The following is a 21,517-nucleotide window of genomic DNA, read 5'->3' as shown; positions in this document are numbered from 1 at the left end:
GTTACCAAAGGGAAAGGGACTGGGGAGGATGGGTAGGAAGGGAGGGATAAGGAGGAAAAAGGGGCATTATGATTAGCAGACATAATATGGGGGGGCACGGGGAGGGCTGTACAACACAGAGAAGAGACACGTAGTGATTCTATAGCATCTTACTACGCTGATGAATAGTGACTGGAATGTGGTATGTGGTAGGGACTTGATGATGGGGACAGTCTAGTAACCATAATGTTGCCTATGTAATTGTAGATTAATGATACCAAAAGAAAAAAAAGACATATGCACCCCTGTTTATTGCACAACTATTTAGAATAGCCAAGATATGGAAGCAACCTAAGTGTCCATCAGTAGACGAATGGATAAAGAAGATGTAGTACATATACACAATGGAATATTATACAGCCATAAGAAGAAAACAAATCCTATCATTTGCAACAACATGGATGGAGCTAGTGGGTATTATGCTCAGAGAAATAAGTCAGGCAGAGAAAATCAAATCTCAAGTGATTTCCCTCATTTGTGGAGTATAACAATAAAGGAAAATTGAAGGAACAGAACAGCAGCAGACTCACAAACTCCAAGAAGGGACTAGTGGTTACCAAAGAGGAGGGGTGGGGAAGGGCAGAGAGGGAGGGAGAAGGGAATTGAGGGTATCATGATTAGTTCACATGGTGTGGGGGGGGTCATAGGGAAGACAGTGTAGCACAGAGAAGACAAGTAGTGACTCTGTGGCATCTTACTACACTGATAGACAGTGACTGCAATGGGGTATTGGAGGGACTCAATATGAGTGAATGTAACAACCATATTGTTTTTCTTGTGAAACCTTCATAGGAATGTATATCAATGATACCTTAATTTAAAAAAAAGATTGCCATAAAATAAAAAGGTACTGGAATAACTGGAAAATGTTTTCCAAATGCTTATCAACTGGGATATGTTTATCCAAAAGGAATCTGGATATTGTTCAGCAGTTTTCTTGTCCAATACACTAATCCAATGTGTACTCCTTTTCTCTTTATGTATTAATAATGTAGTTTCAGCTAATCAAAGCATTGCTTCCCTTATTATGGTAATATGCCTACTCAATGGATATTTTTTTAAAATAAAAATAACCTTTTTGATAAAAAGAACAATTTTTATTAATGACAGCTCTGGTGTTAAAGTATAATGTAAATACCATTACCCATGATCACACAACCCAGAAATCACCAACACTGGCATTTTGCAGAGGTCTTTCTAATCTTTTCAGTACTACGTCATAAAATGTGTATATTGCATTTTTTAACCTGATATTATCTTGCACGTAATTTTCTTTTACAAGATTCCTTGAGATTTTATTTTTCTTTTCATGTAATTTGAGAATATTAGTTTTCATTTCAAAATATTTTTGTGATATTTATATTTGCATTACCTAAAGACAAAGTTTAACTGCAAGCTATATCCAAATTTCATTTCTTCCAATAGATACCTATTTCTGATGTATCTACCAAATTCAGAAAAACTCTTCTATGGAAATTGCCCATTTCACAATCCCCTATCCAAAATACAACTTTCTGTTCAACAAGCATGACTCAGGGAAGCAATCATGGAACAAATTTCATTTTAAATTTAAATTGTTACTTTAAAATTATTTCATATGTCTAGCTCTCCTTTTGCCCCTGGTGAAATTTAGGGCAGGTCACAAAACTGAGCATTTCCAAATGACATTTAAATATTCTGTTACATGATAACCAAGAAGCAGCCTCTAGGCAAATTTCTGTAATCTATTCCAAAGCCACAGTTGATTGTTAAAATTGTGGCAACCTGACTAAATGGCCACCTGAGCCAATTATGCTCCCACACCCAGGAATCTCAAAATTAAGGGCCAGAGTAAAGTTTGCCTCTTTGTGGGCCTGAAACTTTAGCCCACTTTGTGGACTGATGACGAGAACAGCAGTCTTCAGAGAGGAAGAAGGCCGGAGGAAGTGCCAAGAGGGGAGGCAGATACGACCAAGTGCACTTCCTGGATTCTGTCAGCTGCTAGTTGCTGATTTCACTTCCTTCCAGAAGCTCCACTTGTGTTCCTGCTTTTGGGTTGTGTGAAACCCCTCAATCATTATAACATCCAACTCCCAACCCTTTTAATTTTCTTTCGGTCAAATTGAGTTTCTGTTAAAAAGGCTCCTCAAAAACAAAAATAAATATGGCTCGTGGGAGGATTTCTCCCATAAACAACCAACTCTACTCACGATGAGTATATATATTCCTTGGAGCTGCCCATGGAAGAGGGTGCTTCTCTGATCTAGCCCCTCAGTAGAATGGTCCTGGTTACCTAAACTTAGTGTCTCTGTTCTGTCACTAAGGTGCTGAGCAGGGAGTTACCCAGATCATCTCTGCTCTTTTGGAGCTTCAATGTCAAACTTTATGCATATTTTCCTGACTTGAGAGGGTATGTTGTCAGAAAATGCATAGGATTTGATATCCAGTGACTCCTTCAGATTAGTTTTTAATTTTAATCCCTTTGTGTTAGTTTCAATAAGGAAATTAAATTTTATTAGTCTTACTGTTATTTTCAGTGTAGGCAATAATTTTAATACTGTGAGAATGAAGCCCTTGAGGATTTTGGTTTCTGAATGTTAATGAGTTCTGTTTTCAGAAATCTGCCTTGGGTGAAGCATAAATTTATATGATACATTTTTAGTGACTAAGACAAAAGGAATGACATTCACTCACATCACTAAATGAAAATTGTCCACTATTACCAAAATACTTTTTATTGATTAGTGTAGATCTAAAGGTATGTCTAGAAACCCAAAGGTGTAGAGAATTAACACAACTACACTATGTCCTGATAATTAATTTTTCCTCACATGATTTAGAAAGTTATCTTTATGATTCATATAGACTTTGTCTACCTTGGATGAAATATTTTTAACTTAGAAAATCAGTCTGTAGAATCTATTAGGTTTTAGAAGCTTGGTTTCTCTGCACTTTTAAACTATTGTGAAACTTTCTGAAGTGAATGAAGCAAAAATTATTCAATAAATATTTAACATTGTATGACATGATATAGGTATTATAGAAAAGAAAAAGATGAGATGTAGCCTTTGGCCTCCTTCATTTTGTTAGTTGGGAAGAGATACAAAGCAACAATAATAAGACAGTGTACAACAATGTGTATGTTGATTATAAAAGTTCTGAGATGGGAGAGAGAGAAATGTTAAAAAAAACAAAAACAGAAGCTGAGAACAGAGGACACAGAGAGAGTACATCTTATATTTCTGACACCTTTTCTTTCATTCTTTTCTTGGAGCTCCACTGAAATGAACTGAAGCTGAAATGGTCAGAGAGAAGTTTCTTAGAGAGGAAAGGGCCTGAAGGAAGGAAGATATCGGATTTGAAAGAATAAATGGCTAAGTGGACAGCATAAGCCAAAGTAGGGAGATGAGAAAACATTCAGTTTCACAGACATGCAATTAATCTTACTAGAAGTGCATATTGTAAACCATGGTAAATAATACTGGGTGAACATAATGAATGAAAAAAAGTCAGAGGATTTTAAATGTGAAGAATTGCTGAGGAAAGGAATAACAGGATGAAAATTAGGTTAGGAGAAATCAGTTGGCCAAGCTTATAAAAGATGCATTGGACAGGTGGATGAGTAATATTCATTGATTTTTAAATGTGAAAGCAACTTTGCATTCCTGAGATAAACTCTACTTTGTCATGGTGTATTATTCTTTTAACATATTGCTGTATTTAATTTGCTTAAGGGTTGTCATAATAACTAGGGTAATAATCCTTCCATAGGGTAATGAAGGTATGGACTGGGGTGGTGTCACTGCAAATAAGGAGGAGGGATAAGAGCTTTTCAAGGAAGAAAAATATCTGATCTTGAGCAAGTTGAGTTAGAGATGAGAGTGGAACTTCTTGTCTAAAAGGAGCAGGATGGTGTGAGGTTAGATCTTATGGAAGAGGACAGCATGGAGAAATAAATTGATAATAGATTTAGTAGTCAATGACATAGGAGTTACAGCTGAAGCCAATAGGAAATGAAGGAGATTTCTGAAAGAAGGAATGTGAAGAGAAAAAGAGAGAAATACAGGAACTTTTCATACTTGGGAAGTACCCATATTTAGGGCATAAGACAAATAAAATGAGCCAGTAGCAGAACAAACATGTGGCCTGAAATGTACTTGATACTCAAGATAATGTTGGCAAAGAATTAAGGGAGCAGAGTGGTTAACAAAGATGTTGTCACCAATTATCAAGAAGATGAGGACCTTCAGAAGAGCTTCAATAGTGAACAGGGAGTGGAAACCAGATCACATGATAAAGAAGGGAAGGAGAGTTCTTGATGGTTTCTTATACTGTGCAGAAGCTTTTTAGTTTGATACAGTCTCACTCGCTTATTTTTGCTTTTGTTGTCTTTCTTTTGGTGTCAAATCTAAAAATTATCATTAAGACTGACATCAAGGAACGTACCACTAACATTTTCTTCTAGGAGAGGAATGTATGGTTTCATTTCTTATGTTTAAGTCCTTAACCAATTTTGAGTTAATTTTTATACGGTGTCGGATAGTGGTTCAGCTTCATTCTTATTTATGTGGCTATCAGTCTTACCAACATTTATGGGAGAGACTGTCCTTTCCTCTTGTATATTCTTGGCTCCTTTTATGTAAATTAACTGATCATATATATGTGGGTTTATTTCTGGGCATTCTACTATGTTCTATGTGTATTTTTATTCTAGTATCATACTATTTTGATTATTATAGTTTTGTAATATAGTTTGACATCATGGAATGTGATAACTCCAGCTTTGTTCTTCTCAAGATTGTTCGGCTATTTGAGTTTTTTTGTGGTTCTATTTTAAGATTATTTGCTCTATTTCTGTGAAAAATGCCTTTGGAATTTTGATAGGGATTATACTTAATATGTAGATTGCTTTGGGAAGCATGGTCATTCTAACAATATTATGAGCATGAAATATATTTGCATTTATTTGTGTCTTTGGCAATATCTCTAATATCTTATAGAACTCTATACTTTAATGATTTACTCTCATTTATAATCCAAATTAACATTACCCTTTACAAATGACATTCTGAAAAGTTAGATTCTTATTCTAACAGTGTTACCATTACTACAAGTACTTTTAATTTTCTTCCAAACCATGTTATGAACTATGTAGACAAAGGTTTCACCTCTTACGATATACCTCATTTTTGATCAAAAGAAATATTTCCCGATTGGTCACTCAACTGACAGGACATCAAGCAACTTCTATTTCCAAATACCAAGTCCACACTCAAATTATACACATTTGCACCATGAAGGGCATTTTTAAAAAGTGTGCCAAATACTTATCAAAGTTAGTCTTAAATACTCAAAGGTGAAAGAAAACATTCTGATTTCAAATAGATAATCAACCTTGTTGGCACAAATGCTTGATGACTTCAATTTAGGCAAACTTTCAAACATAACTTTTTGAAAGTATATATTATGTATCAATCTTTTCCCAGATACTTAAACAGTTAGCCCTAACTGCTCTTACTGACTCAATGATGAAATTTTCAGGGATGTATTTCCAGTTGATGTCCACTCAGCAATTTCAAAGTAAATGGCCAATGTAAATGTATGAATTTATTTTTTTCTCCTTGTACCTTAGATCTCAGTATGAATGAGAAAGAAATGGCCTTGTTTTTCAAAGATTTACAAAGAATAGAAAAGAATAAACAATTATTTAAAAATGCTTAATAACCTATTCACATGTGTAGACTTGCAGAGAGGAAGGACAAGCAAAAGGAAAAAAGGGTCTTTAACTCATCCTCACTTTAACTTTGCCCACGTTTCCAAACAAAGTATCCCTTATAGTAAGTCACTTTGTTTAAAATGTGAACTTTTAAAGTGGCCTGTTAGCCCTTGTGGACCATGAAGTTTCCACTGTCTAATCTTCACCCTGGAGTAAATTAAATTCTTTATTCATCTTTCTACTACACCCTGTGCATCAATCATATTTAGAAAAATACTAAACAGAACTTTATTTAAGTTTGGAAATCCAGGACAAATGTATGGCAGGTAGATATAAAAGAGGAGGCTCCCTTGAAGTCAGCCCCTGAGAAGCAAGAAATACTCTCTGGTTGCAGAGGGGAAGTTGCATATCATTGTGACACTTGTTGATTACAAAATAGCTGTGGCCTCATGTGGAGAGAAGACACCTAGTCAACTATTGCCTAACTCAGTGCCTAGCTCAATCAATACCTGTTAGTTTGACTTAAGACGATGTCTTCCATTCCACTGGTCATCAGGGAGGATGGGGAAATTGAGAGAGAAATGGTCCTAATTAATACAAACTTTTCTCAAAACTTGAAATTAGGTCACATGACCTTGGCTATGAGGAAGGCTCTGATTCATCCTATTTTATTCTTAAAATTCCTTCAGTATTTATGGAATAGACAGACAGATAAAAGCATGGATATATAGATACAGTATCTGAACTGAGTATACATTTACATTGTATATATATGTAATATATTTACTAAGTGCACACACATTACATTGTTACATAAAATATATTTTATGAATAAAATACATAATACATGTATATGGTTATACATATAATCCTTAAATAATATATATGTGCATATAATATATATAATGTTAGTGCATACTCAGTTGCAAGTTGTTACCTGTTGCCTTATTGTTTCTAATGTATGCTCTACTTACCCTTAAACTGATGCTAAGGTCTCCAAGGATAGAAACAATGTCTGTTATTATTTTAATACACATGATTAGTATAATGGAAGAAAAATGATGAAAATTATAAACTTGGGCTTAAACTCATACTTTTACAATGGGCCAGATAGTCTAATTATATTCCCAGTTACCTCAGATATTGACTATATGAGCTTGAAACGGTTATATGCCATTTAAGGCGTCATAAAAAATGGCCACTGGGAAAATTTATATTCAGTGTTTTATTTTTTTAAAGCAACAAGATATTTCCAGTTGAATTCAACCTATGACAGACTGGTTATGTAACTTAATTGGACTGAACTTTTAGATGGAGTCGAGTGGTGGGGTGACAGTCATTCTGTATGTGATACAAAAATTGCATAGTCTGTATGGGTGAAGAAAGGTGGTCTGGGTGAGTTCTCCAGGAAATGCCTTGCTAACTGTAAGATTTTTGCTTGGATAACAGGATTTTATGGATAAACAAGATCAACTCTGAATGTTTGGATTTGATAGACCACTTGGATCACCTAGATTTAATTATTAAACTGAATTCATCAGCAGATTTCCAGGATATAGAATCACTAGAAACATCAAATACAAAAGAATGTATTTCTAGCAGAGCAGTATTGGAATACTAATTAGGCCAGTACAACTGCTGAAACAATAGTCCCAAAATACAACAGCTCAAAACTGAGAAAGTTGAAAGGGGTTCCAGATCAGCAGGGGTGCTCTGTTCCATGCACCCTTACATAAACCTTGGCTGATGGCAGCTTTGACATCTTCAACATACAGCTTTTGAGGATACTTGGGTATCACTATCCCAGAGGGTCAGAAAAGTGAAAGAGAATGAAGGAACAGTTATGGAAGGTTTTTATACACCAGGCCTGAAAGTGGTGTATGCCATGGCCATACCTAATTGCAAGGGAGGCTGGGAAACATGTCTGGCAGCCGAAAATCCACACATAACTTTTCACTCTCCCAAAATTTAACTACCAATAGCCATTATTAACCAGAAGCTTTACCAATAATATAACCAGTCAAATAACACATATTTTGTATGTTGTATGTATTATATATTGTGTTCTTACAATAAAGTAAGCTAGAGAAAAGGAAGTATTTTTTTCAAACGGTGCAGATCTCCAAAACATTTTACAATATATTTATTGAAAAAAAATCCACATGGAAGTGGATCCATGCAGTTCAAAACCCTGTTGTTCAAGAGTCAACTGTACATTAAAAAAAAAAACCTGTGAAGATAGAGGTAGATGCTTGTCCATATTTGTAGGAGACTGACCTTACATAGCCTGTTAGACTGCATTATTGCTCAAATTATTTGTTGCCTCTACCAGCCCACCCTTGCCCTATTTCCCTGTAGGCAGAATGTGCTTCTCTATCCTATTCACTTTGGGCTTGACTATGAAATCTACTTTGGCTAAAGGCGAAAATTAGAAAAGGAATCTCTCTGCTGAACAACTTCAAAGTAGAAATCAAAACTGAAATAGACTTTCTAGAGGATAACACTAGAAAATGTTAGTAGAACGCCATGTATGAAAAGCCAGAGGATCCAACTACAGCAATGTACAAACTTAAATACTTACAGGAGGAAACAAGAAAGAGTAAAAATAAATGAATTAAGAAGTTAGTGAAAGATTTGCAGAAGAAAAAACAATCTAAAGGAAAGCAGAAGAAACTGATAATGATAAAAAGCAAAGAAAAAAAGTGAATTGATACAAAGTAACACAGAGAACTGGTAATATATCTAAGACCTAGTTAATTGAGAAAAAAAAATGATTAGCAAAAAGGATGAAAGGAGAGAAATCAATTCACAAATAAGCAATGTGTTAAGCTTAAAGAATTACAAGCAGCATTGGTTAATACTCCAAATTATTTTTAAAAATTGTGTCAGAGAGATAAAAATAGGTCAGAATGAAAAAATTTTATAGAACAGGAAGAGAAAAAATATTTAAATTGACCAACTGTCATAGAAAAAAATTAAATAGATAAAGTTGACAAAGAGTTTCTCCAAAGTATTGACAGCAGTTTCACAGTTGAATTTCTCCATTTAAAGAAAAATTAAATCCAAGTAAGAGCTTCTAATTCTTTTGTGTAAAGCCAATGCAATATTAATTAGAAAAATTAAAGCTGACTCTAATGAGAAAACTATAGCTCAATCTCACTTATAATATTTGAAAGGAAGGGAGCGACACACAGCAGCAATTCACCGGAGAATTCCGCTTTATTAGGGAAGGTGCTGGGTTATATAGGAAGGGGCATGGGGTGATTGTGGTGTTACTTCTATGGGGCTGGTGGCTATTGGCTAGGTGCTAGGATTAGGGGGGCGACGGGTGATTGGGGTTCAGGTGGCACCGGCGGGAACCAAGGACCCGGAAGAGAAGCAGGAATTTAGCCATCTTATGGGTGGGGGCCCTTCATTCCCCCCTTTCTCCTCTATGGGGTTGTGGACGTTGCTTTCTCTCTGACTGCTTCCTGCTGAACGGGGGCGGAGAAGGGAGTGAGGGCTTGAGGACCGGGAGGAAAGGGTTGATAGGACTCCCCACAGTAAGGACGAGTAGATGTGGACTTCTTCAGGTTGGAAATCAGTGAAGGTTCCCTGTAACCATAGGTCAAGGACTTGTTGATTCTAATGGTGCCAAGAGGATACGGGTGCCAGAAGCCAGGCGTCTGCAGCCATTGTTTCCAGGAACAGTTTCCAGCGGAGAGAGGGGTCCATCTCAGCGTGTGGTGAGGAGGTTACATGAGGGTGAGGGATCTTCTGTGGCTAAAAGCTGGTAGTTCCTGAATAAAAGCTGGTTGAAAGTTTGATTAGAGATTTTACCAATTTGGGATTTGATAAACTTTACAAGGCAAGAAGAGACAGGTGAGGAGAATGATTATTATAGGGCCTGCAATGGGCTAAAGCCAGGTAAGGAAGGGGTTTGTTAGTATTGAAGAGAATGGGTTGGAGGAGTAATACTGTGGGTACCGGGAGTTACCCATGTAGTGAATGGCGCAAGACCAGTAGGGACATCCCCGTAGGTGTCTGGCCATCGCCTGCAACAGGCTTGTTTTTGGTCATAGAGGAAGCAGAGGTAGGGAGAATAAAGGTAGCTGCTAGTGAACACTTCGGTGGAGGGAGGAAAGTGGAGGTATAAAGGCTCAGAGCAGCCTTTCAGAGGGCAGTCTGATGTGGCAATGAGGGCAGTAATTTTTGTTTGATGCTGTGTGTAAGTCTGTCTGACTTTCAATCACCATACAAAGGAGGCTGGGGTGGCGGGGAAGACAATAGGAATGAGGAAAAAAAGCGAGAGAGAGCGAGGGAGCAGTAAAGGAGGAAAAAGTCATGATTCGGGTATGGATGGCAAAGGGGGTGAATGGGATTTTGGAGGAAAGAGGACAGTAAGGTCAGGAGTCTGGAGGGAGGGAGAGTCTGTAAACTTTTGTAGGTTGAGATCCTTTAGGTGATGTGGGGACAGAATAGTAAGGGGCGCCCCGAATGTCAGTTTATGAGCTTCCTTCTGCAAGAGCTGTCCAGCGGCTAATGCCCGTAGGCAGGGGGCCCATCCCCGAACTGTGGGGTCTCATTGCTTGGAAAGATAAGCTACTGGGGCAAAGGATGGGCTATTATATTGGCCTAGGACTCCTAGAGCTTGACTGGACCTCTCATGAATGTATAATGAGAAGGGCTTCGACAAATCAGGAAGATGGAGAGCTGGGGCTTCCACAAGGGCTCCACGGAGCTTAATGAAGGAGTGTCGGGGTGAGGAGGATAATGGTTCTTCAGGGGGGCCCTTGCTGAGGTCGTATAGGGGTCTTGCCAACAGGGAGAAGTTAGGGATCCACGCTCTAAAATACCCAGCCAGGCCTAGAAGGGAAAGGATTTCTGTCTTGGTTTTGGGAACGGGCAGGTCAATGAGGAGCCGTTTTCTGTCTAAGGTAATGGACTTTCTTTGTTGAGTTAGAAGAAATCCGAGGTAAGTGACAGAGGGGAAGAGATTTGAGCTTTGACAGGGGATACCCAGTAACTTCTGGAAGCGAGAAGGTTAAGTAGGGAGGCAGTGTCAAGTTGAGACTGTCCCCACGAGGGACTGCAGAGTAGAAGATCGTCCACGTATTGTAATAAGGTGGACTCGGAAGCCTTGTGGCAAAACTGTCCAAGTGAGTTGTTCAGAATGTCTTGTGTATGGGTCCGTCCAGGTGAAGGCGAAAAAATCTTGGGAGGAGGGGTTCAGAGGGATAGAAAAAAATGCGTCCTTGAGATCTAGGACTGAGAAGTGGGAGGCCGAGACAGGGATCTGCGATAAAAGGGTGATGGATTTGGGACTAAGGGATGGATAGGGACGATGGCCATGTTGATGAGGCGAAGGTCTTGGATGAGGCGGAAAGATCCGTTGGTTTTTTTAACAGCTAATATGGGGGTATTAAACAGGGAGTGAATGGGTCTGAGGTAATTTTTGTTTAAAAGATCTTGAATGATGGGTTGGAGGCCTATGAGGGCTGAAGTGGTTAGGGGGTATTGGGCCTGACAGATATACTGAGAGGGGTCACGTAATTTGATAGAGGCAGGAGGACATAGAGCCACGGAGGGGCTTGTAATGTCCCAAACTTTGGGATTTACAGGGTGTATGAGGGCGGAACTGGAGCTTTCATTGGGCAGAGGGGTGTCGTCGGCTATGAGGGCCATCAGAAGGGAGTACTGGGGGCTGTGGGAGTGGATATAGTTATTGAAACATGGAGGAAAGGATATCCCGTCCTAGTAAGGGGATGGGACACTGGGGTATAACCAGGAAGGAGTGGGAGAAAGGTATGGTATTGTCTTGGATTGTGCATAAAAGGGGGGAGGGTTTAATGGGAAAATCTGTTTACCTCCTACCCTGACTATAGGAGTAATGGCAGGCGTGGTAGGGCCCCGGTATTCTCGCAAGACTGAGAAGGTGGCTCCTGTGTCTAGGAGGAAGGAGACGGGGCGACCGTCTACTATTAGAGTAACCCTGGGCTCCTGTTTGGTGATGGAAATGGTCGGGTGAGAAGCCCCCGGGCCCCATCAATCTTCTGCCAGCCCCACTACGGCGGGCTTAGGATGGCGGTTGTTCATCCAGCCTCTCCTTCGGGTGGCTGGGCAACCAGACCCCCAGTGGCCCTTTTTGTGGCATCCGGGGCATGGGGTGGTAGGAGTTCTGGGGGAGGGGCACGCCCTTGACCAATGTCCCTCTTTTCCGCACTTGAAACAAGCTCCTGTGGGCGGCTTGTTTGTAGAAGGGCGCCCCGGTTGTGGTTTTATCAGCTGGGCCAACATTTGGAAATTGGCCTGATCAGCCTTTTGTTTACGGCGTTCTTTCTCCTCCTCCCGGTTATGGAAGACTTTAAAGGCCACTGTTAGGATCTCAGTCTGTGGGGTAGCGGGGCCCTGTTCTAACTTTTTGAGTTTAGCTTTAATGTCGGGGTAGCTTTGAGCCGGGAAGTATGTCATAAGGACATGTCTCCCGTCAGGCGTTTCTGGGTCCAGGCTGGTAACTGTAATAGGGCTTGGGTGAGTCTGTCTAAGAACTCGGAGGGAGTTTCCTCACTCCTTTGAATTATGTCTTGGAGCTTTTGAAAATTGACTACTTTACGAGCTGCCTTTTTCAGACCTGCTATTAAGCAGCAGGCGAAGATATCTCGAGAGCAGAGACCCATGGCGGTGGGGGACTGAAGGGTTCTGGCTCAGTCTGTGGGGGAGAAACAGGTGATGGGGGCAAAGATGGAGGGGGCTCCTGGGATTAACTTAGAGGGGGGCTGAAAGGGTCAGGCTTGAACTGCAAGGGGGGTGAGGTGGGGGAGGAGATGGTGGTAGAGGAAGGGAGAGGGGCTGTTGTAGGAGAGGAGGGGGAAGGGAGTGGGCGGGAGGCTTCTGCGGGGGAGACGGCTTGCAGGCTGGGAGAACTTGGGGGGAGGAGGCGGCGGTGGCGGTGAGGGGGGCGGGAGGAGAAGGCGGAAAGCTTCGGTATAGGGAATCTCCTTCCAGTTTTTCAGGCGCTGGCAGTAGTTAAAGAGATCGCGAGTGATGTTAGGATCAAGAGTTCCCCCTGCGGGCCATTGGTTGTGATTGTCTAGGGGGCATGTCGGCCAATCTTGGGAGCAGTATTTGCGGAGAAGTTTTGGTTTTATATCAGGCGTCAGGGAGAGGGTGGCTAGATGCTTGAGCAGGCATTCAAGAGGTGAGCTTCCAGGGAGGGATGAGGAGGCTCCCATGGCTAAAGGACAGAGAAGGAGACAAACAGGGGAAGACGAACGGAGACCCTCGGAATGGGAACAGACCGCAAGGAGACAAAGGGCGTCCCCGATGATCCTTGGTGGTCTGCGGAAACTCGTATACGAGTCGGTTTCTTAGGAAGTGTGGGTCGTCACCCAGACTCCTCTAAGAAGGCAGAGTGCCAAGTCACGAGTACCTAGTACTAGGAATTTTCAGCAGAAGGAATTTTCGGCGGAAGGAACGGAAGGAGAAGGGGGGGAAGGGAGCGTTCTCATCCGCAAAGGAGTCACCTCGTTTATGGCTGTTGGAGGAGGGGGCCTGAGGGTCCGCCGCAGCCGTGAAGGCCTAAGGTGGGGAGAGTTCCCTCCTCGTCCCCGAGCCTCAGGGCCTTGCCGGACGATCACGGTCAATGGCGCTGCGATAGCTCGGGGAAGAGCTGCCCACTCCGGGGGAAAACTTACCCAAAGGCCAGAGAGGAGTGGTGAGTGTGAGGAGCCAGCGCCGGAAAAAGAGGACGAGGGCAAGCTGCTGCTGGTGTCGGGGGAAGACGGGGCCCAGTTGGGGTGTCCCATCTCCCGGGTTTTGGCACCAATGAAAGGAAGGGAGCGACACACAGCAGCGATTCACCGGAGAATTCCGCTTTATTAGGGAAAGGTGCTGGGTTATATAGGAAGGGACATGGGGTGATTGTGGTGTTACTTCTATGGGGCTGGTGGCTATTGGCTAGGTGCTGGGATTAGGGGGGCGAGGGGTGATTTGGGTTCATGTGGTGCCGGCGGGAACTGAGGACCAGGAAGAGAAGCAGGAATTTCACCATCTTATGGGTGGGGGCCCTTCAATATTGATGACACAATTCTAGTAATATATTAAAGTGTATAAATAAGTAGCATATTAAAAGAATGAGAGGTCACAACCAAGTAGCATTAATTTCAATAATTCAAAAAAAATTAGGAAATAAATTAATATGTGTGATATGACTGCCCTTGCACTGTTCATCATGTCAGAACTTACTCACTATGTAAGAACTTGTTCACCATGTAAGAACTTGTTCGTTATGCTTCAGAAGGTTGGAGACTGTTGAGAATTAGGTTTGGGGTTGATTAACGATTGTGCATTGAGTGCCCTATACAGAATTTTATTGTTGTTAACAACCATTTGATCAATAAATATGAGAGATGCCCTCTGAAAAAAAAAATAAATATAAATAAATAAATATGTTTCCCCATGTATACAGAACCAAAGGAAGTATCACATGGCTGTATCTATAAAGATATTAAAAAGACATATTCAACAAACTTTCAGAGTTGAAATTCTTAATAAGAGTTTAAATTTTCTCACTTCCCCCTAAGTTTATTTACAAATTTAAGATGATTACAATAAAAATATAGTTGGTAATATTTTTAGAAGTAGGAAGCTAATTTTAAAGTTCTTCTGGCGTAATACACATTCAAAGTTAATCAGGAAAAAATTTGAAAATTAAGATTTTTAGACAAGGGAACTATATTGGCAGATACTGAAACATATCATACAGCTAAAGGAAATAAAAACAGAGTAGTGCTGACTCATGCACAGACAGATAGATGGAACAGAAAGAAATCCAAGTATATACAGGAATTTTGTACATGACATATCTGGTTTTTAGGTCTGTGGGAAAATGATGGATTATTCAGAGAAAGAAAATACTCTTTACATTGTTTCTCTGATTTACTGTGATGCAAATATTTCTTGATCCAAATAGGTATTCCCAAAAACATTTCAGCATGTAAATTTCAGAGCAGTATATATTTAAAAATATTATGCATGACTTTTTTTTTCTTATTTCTGTCACTTCTTTCAACAGAATTTTATTTTCTCCTTCAAAAATTAACCTATTGTGCTTTCATTTCTGTGTGTGTGTATTTGTGTGAGTGTACGTGTGTATGTGTAAACAGAGATTTGGGCAGAAGTGGGATTTTGTGCATGGATTAAAAAAAATTAGTCTAATAATGTTGTGAAATTTCAACCCAACCTTGTGATAATTAAATGATTTAATTAGTATTGAGTATCTGACACAAGGCCTGGCACAAGGAGGGAGTTTTGCATTGATTATTACTATTATCTAAAGGATACCAAACTTCTGAAGAGATTATTATTCCCATTTGAAAGCTATAGCAAGTGTTGAAACCAGTGTTGAAAACAGATTTTCCAGACAATGAATTTATTGAACCCCACTTCCCACCCACCACTTAAGGTTTGAAACTGCTGAAATTTGTAACAAGATGATGTAATTAGATTGACTATGTAACATGACTCTAAGATATAGTACTATAGAAGCAGGAAAGGAAGGTGGAGGAAAAAGTCCTCAATAGTTAATGTTTTTCTCAAAGGAGCAATATCATTTCATATTCTAATTGATTTTAAAGCTTTCTTCTGGGCTCTCTCTGGATAAGTAATAGGATGCCTAAGACTTAAGGGCGTTCCTTCACTTGTGAGTAAGAAATAAACCAGGAACTGTTTGTGAATTGTTTATTTCACACTAAAGGGTACAGGGTTGAAGACGAATTCTAGTATTCGTTTGGGGTGTTCCCTAATTTCTGGCAGAATGAACTAAACCAGTCCATGATTGGTATATTAACTCAGCATCAAAAATCTGCAAGGAAAGAAATTACACAATTTTCATTTGCATTAACTCAGTTTGGGTTTCATAACTCTGGCTATTAGGAAAATGTTCAATTCCCTTAAGAACATAGGCTCCAACAGAGTGGGTATCAAGGCAAAGACAAGTTAAATGCAATAGATTAGCCTAAAAAGTAGTGATCTTATTAATCTTCAAATCCTATAGATAATACCAAACATAACATGACAGATGGTAGGTGCCAAATCAATCTTATTAAATTCAATGTAACTATAAAGCAGTCGGGTTATCAAAGCATATTATCGAATTTAGGCTTCATTGTTGTGCCTTTCTCATTTCCTGAAATCACCTAGATTCTGACTTAAAAGAATATGTTAAACAAAAATGTTGACTTTTCTATGAAGTTCAATCAATTATTCATTCAACACATTATTTGTTGAAAATCATGTGCTGGGAACTCTCCCAGGTTCTGAATATTTCCAATGTATTGCTACAGTGTTTTAAATAATAGTGTGTAATAATAAGAACTTCAATTGATTCCATGCAAACTAAAAGCTCCTGATGTGAGAGTTTAAAGGGGTCACCAAGAGCACTTTCTCAAGGTGACTCAACCTTTCCATGCTTTGCCAAATGTACTTTGTGATTTTGCTACATCATGACTTCTTCACTTCTCTTTGTAGATTCTATTTTCTAGGTGGCAGAGGGGTTGAAAAAGGATGAGAGAGGAGGTGCTGGCTCCTGCATAAACTTATGTTATTGCCACAGCTTAATTTTTGATTTTCACGTTAAAAGGTTTCAAGTCTCAAGGGGGAGTTTGTAGTTATTTTAGACAGCTCCTGGGTCGGTGGACAGGAAGAGAGGCGGCAAATTTAAATCCTATGGCGAATAAAATAACGGAGACTTTTACAATTTAGGTAAAAAGAATACTGCAAGGAAAAAAGAGCCAGACCGTGGGGACAGCGCTGACGAATAGGGCACACGGGACTTGAGATGCGGGAACCACGGGAGGCCCACGCTGTTGCTGCAGGGAGAACTGGGCGGATGATAAAGCGAGTCTATTTCTGTTTTAGTGGTTTTAAAATACATTCTGCAAGTAGTGACCTATGTAGGCCATGAAACTCACTCAAAGAAAAAAAAGAACCCGCAAATACATCCAGAACGTCGTTACTTACGCCCTTAAAAGTTGTTCGCAAACATCTTCATCAAAAGTATTTCATTCGAGGCCAAAGGATGAACTGTCAGGGGTGCATCTCAAAGTTTAGCACCCCTCGCTACCCGCACTGCGGGTCAGCGCTGCAGATCAGGCTGGGTCCGCCGCACCGCTCCAAGCAGCGAGCCTAGCTCCGCCGCGGGCTGAAGCTCCAGCCCTCCGGGGGCGCACGCCCGGCCGTCAAGGGGAGGGCCTGGAGGTGGTTCCCCCGGGAGCATCCAATCAGCAGCCAGGCCTGCGGTGGCGCTAGTGACGTAGGATGCGCTTCCCTCCGCCCCACTGCGGGCCGACGCTCTGCGCCGATAGCCTCGCCAGCTGGCGCTCGCGGGGAGGGGAGACGGAGGGCTGTGCTGCCCGCCCGCGGTCGGAGGGCGGCGGGTCGCGGGAAGCGGGAGAATGAGCATGCGCAAAGGCTCGGGGACTGGCGGGGGAGGTGGAGACTCGTGCGCACGCGCTAGAGCGGCCAACCGGCGGCCGCGAGTGGAGGGGGCGGTTCCTCGAGTGTCGGCGGCTGGAGGGTGGGCAGGCTGGCGGCAGGTGCCGCCGCGGCCGCCGCCGCCGCAGCCTCCTCCGCGCCCCGGGTCTGCTGGTTCTCTGCGGGGATGAGCTGGGCCCCGTCGGGGGCTGCACCTGCCGGCTGCCCATCACCCCGGGCCTCCTGGCGTGACCTCGGCCCCTCGGCGTGTCTGGCCCCCGCGGCACCGTGCCGCCCCTGAGAGGCAGCGGCCCCGGCCTCCACCCGAGTCCTCGCTCGGGGGCCGCGCGAGGAGAGCGCCCGGTCCCCTCCCTTCCCCCGTCCGCTGTCCTCAATGTCTCCCCGGCGGGGAGGGGGCTGCCTGGGAGACGCTCCGAACTGCCCCCCCCGGAGGCCCGTCGGCGGCAGCGCCCGCGCCCAGCCCGGCGCCCCGCAGCCTTCCCCGGCGGCGGCGGCGGCCTGGAGGAGCCGCGCACCTGCCGCCGCCCCCGGAGCCTCGCAGCCGCCGCCGCCACCCGGCACCCGAGGAGAGGGCGGCGGGCGCCCCCCGGGAAAGATGAAGGCGGAGGGGGGCGACCACTCCATGATCAACCTGTCGGTGCAGCAGGTCCTGAGCCTCTGGGCCCACGGGACGGTGCTGAGGAACCTCACGGGTAATTGCTGCGCCGGGTTGGGAACGGGGTGCGGTGCCGCCCCCCGCCTCCTTTCTCCCTCCGAGGGGAGCTGGCGCTCCTCGCCGCCCCAGCCCCGTGGGCGCCCGGCTCGGGCACTCGCGGCCCTGGGTCCTGGCCAGGAAGGTGTTAATCGGATCCACTCGGCGCCTGTTCAGGAGGCGCCGTCGCCGGCTCCCCGGGCGCTCCGGGTCGCTTGCACCGCGGGGGAGGATCCACGACTCCCGCCTGCTTCTGGGCGCGGCGAGGGTCCCGACAGCCCTCCCCTTGTAGTACGCGCGGAATTGCATTAGTATTTAGACTGGAGCACATTTAGCGTTATTTATCCCCGCGCTCACAGGCACGCACACCCGCTTCTTGCTGTTGATCCCTTTTTTTAGCTTAACTCTCTTTTTTTTCCGGCAAATCTCAAGCTGAATGCAGGACATAGACTCTCTGCTCGATAGTGGTCAATTTGCTTAAACTGTTAAATTATTCGTTGACATGGATGACAAATTAAGTAGATTATAGTGGGCCAGAGGCTGGGCCAAGGGCTAGTGCAGTCATCTCCTCCCTCTCTAATTACCTTTTGTCTGTCTCTTCCCCTCTGGCCCTCAAGCTGCCGTTTCTGTGAGATTTGATAATTTGGTGTATTTCTCTTAATTCGTCAAGGCTATCAGGAGGGAATTGGACTTAACTACATTATAATAATAAACATCAATTTTAAATGTAAAAGTGAGCAATACTCATCTTTTTCGAATCTATATTTGCTTTGTGAAGAAACTTCTACTTTTGTTTATGTGGAAATGCTTATATTATACTCTTGAGTTCTCAATTTAAAAAATTACCCTCTAAAGATGAGTATTTACAAGAAAGACACTCAGTTGCAATTTAGTGGCTCCTCAGTGCCTGCTTCTCAGAGAAACTTAAAAACATATTCAGGATTTAATTCTTGAAAATGCATAAGGCAGCCAATTTTGGTAGAACGTGTAGTTAAAAATGCATTATGTCAAACTGATTAAAAGTATGAAGAGTATTTTACAAACAATCTGTCTTGACAGAATACATGCACATTGTGTGTGTGCGTGTGTGTATGGATTTAGATATTTATAGAGAAATACTTTATGGAATTATATACGACAAGGACAACTTTAAATTCACTGATGTTATGAATGTGGAAACTGTAAAATCAAGGTAGATTCTGGATTGATTCATGGTGTCCTCACTTTTAATTTGTGGTTATTTAACTTGGAGCAAACTGATCTTTCATGATGATTGCAGAACAAGAACATATTCTTCTAAAAACTGTATTGACATAAAGACTACACTTCATGATCAACTGAATTTAGATACAGACTGCTTTATCTTATGCTTTGCTTTTATGTATCCACTGTCATATTTCAGATCTATCAATGATGTTATTGGAATGAAAAGAAAAGTAAGTCTTAATAATATATATTTGTATATGTTAATGACTGGCTTAGCTCATCAATAGGTATTTAGGGAAAATTAGCTTTGGGAGCTATAGAATAAATGTAAATGTAACTTACCTCTTGGTCAGGTTTAACTATATTTTTAACATATTTACTTGAAGTTTCTAACCATTAGTGTGGCTTCCAATTCTACAAGTCAACCATTAGGTTGCTAATAGTAGTTTCAACCCAGAATTAGCTCTGTTTATCTCCTACTATACTAATCATCAGACGCTCGTCAGATTTGGCCATTTCATACAGGATATGCTGAGCATCCAAAACTAGGACTGATGTGGGACTGAGGAAGAACAATGAGACCATCTTCTAAGAAACAACTGGAGTCTGAATATGCAAATTTGTCAGGGTAAACTTGCAGAAAGAAATAGATTAGAAATATGTTTCACCATTGGGTGAGTGCCACACCTTATGAATCACTTCACTTCTAAAAAGTGGATTCTGTAAGTGGTAACATTCTGATGTGTTCATTGTGGCCTTCTCCATGTCGGTGACCTTAGTCACTTGAAACAAAACTGCTGTTTATTGAGAGCCTACTGTGTATCAGGCACTTTACATATACTATATCTGTTCTTCAGAATAATTCTCCAAAGTAGAGTTACAAAAAGGCTAAGAGAGAGAAATTACTCCAAACTGGACATCTAGTAAATGGTTGAACTGGGCTTTGGATCTCAGTCATTGGGGGAAGAACTAATCTTTCCCCTCTTCATGCGTCTTTGGCTGCTTCCTCTTTACCCTCTCCAGACAGGATGTATTATTACATGCTTCATCCTGCTACTGATCCTCCTTGTACTTGTGCTTTTATTACTGTATTTTTGAATTACATTGTAATTTTTTTTGTCCTTTCTAGACTCTGGGCTTTTTGCAGTTGGGATCATTGTTATAATCACAGAATTCTGGAACCCTAGCATTATTGTACCTGACCATATAGTAAATGTGTAATATGGTGACTGAGTTGAATTTTTAAAACAATGCTTAACAGTAGCATCATTTAAACGGTCTGGTTGTAGTTATTTTTGAGCTACATTTGTTGAATATGCTATAACTAGGGAATAAGGTGTTTAAGCAACTTTTATAGATATTTTAAAGTTATACTTTTGTGTTTTTTTTTGTTTTTTGTTATACTTTTAAAACACACAAATACTTATTAACTTTTTTGTGCTAGTTACCATGCTTTCATGTATTTTATTTAATCTTTTCAATAAGCTTGAAAGAAATTTGTTTATCCTTATTTTATAGACTCAGACACTGAAATAGTAACTTACTTAGATCTGATAGCTAATAAATGAAAAAGTATTACCTCTTCTGATTATGATAATGCATATTATTAAGTCAGAAGGCAATTTTGTTACTGTAATAAACTTGGCAATGAAACGGGTGATATAGAAAGAGCATAGTGTAGAACCAGACTGATTTGGATTTAGGAAATGGCTGTGTGAAGAATTTGTGGAAATCTGACTAATTAAGAATTGTGGTTAATTAAAAATAAAAAGAATGTACATTATCTCTTTTTCTTTATACAAACTAACAGGTATGATTTATTCTATTTGTATCTTATCACATAGGTAAAGTTTTCATATTGACCTTTTTATCTTAGAGATTGACCTTTAGAAAGTAGTCTCATGTATGTATTAATTTGATTGAAACAGTTTTAAAAAGTGATAATGAAAACTAGAAATTAGAACTAGCTTAACATTTTAAAGCTATAAGTTAGACAGTTTGACTATTTTAGAAGTATTATACATACGTGTATACTCTTTCAGTTTTATGGATAACAGCTTTTAAAAAACATCTACAGTGAAGTGTATTTTTTGCTTACCTTTATTTCTTCAACTACACTGGCTCCCAACTTTATGTCTGACCCAAATTTTGTTGCTGAGAGTTGAGAGAACAATATTTTTACTTAGAAAAAGGCACAATTCCTAAACTGCGTAAACACAGAGCAGGCTGGTGATGGGAAAGGGATAATTGGTCCCTGGGAAAAAGGGCAAAGGCTGGTTTCAGGCTCATCTACCATCCAGTGTCAGCTGCAAATGTGGGAGCAGGTGCTCCCCTCTTTCTATTGTTATGAACATCAGGAAGCTGGGAATTCACACTAGAATAGCAAATCTGTGTGTGTGTGTGTGTGTGTGTGT

General features: G+C 41.3%; 1 protein-coding gene across 2 annotated transcripts in view; it reads left to right on the top strand.

Moving 5' to 3' along the window:
• Nucleotides 1–17,265: 17,265 nt before the first annotated feature.
• The window catches only part of TMEM170B (transmembrane protein 170B), a 66,766-nt gene continuing 62,514 nt past the window's right edge, over nucleotides 17,266–21,517 (top strand). The window contains exon 1 of one of the 2 annotated variants that reach the window (XM_036888669.2): nucleotides 17,266–17,898. In XM_036888669.2, coding sequence (XP_036744564.1) covers nucleotides 17,580–17,898 — 319 coding nt within the window. In that variant the 5' untranslated portion in view covers nucleotides 17,266–17,579. The remainder of the gene's footprint in view (nucleotides 17,899–21,517) is intronic. The other variant, XM_036888668.2, reaches the window with a different exon arrangement.

Source organism: Manis pentadactyla, chromosome 16 (genome assembly GCF_030020395.1).
Source record: "Manis pentadactyla isolate mManPen7 chromosome 16, mManPen7.hap1, whole genome shotgun sequence".
NCBI lineage: Eukaryota > Metazoa > Chordata > Mammalia > Pholidota > Manidae > Manis > Manis pentadactyla.
This window is presented reverse-complemented; position numbering and strand designations above follow the sequence as displayed.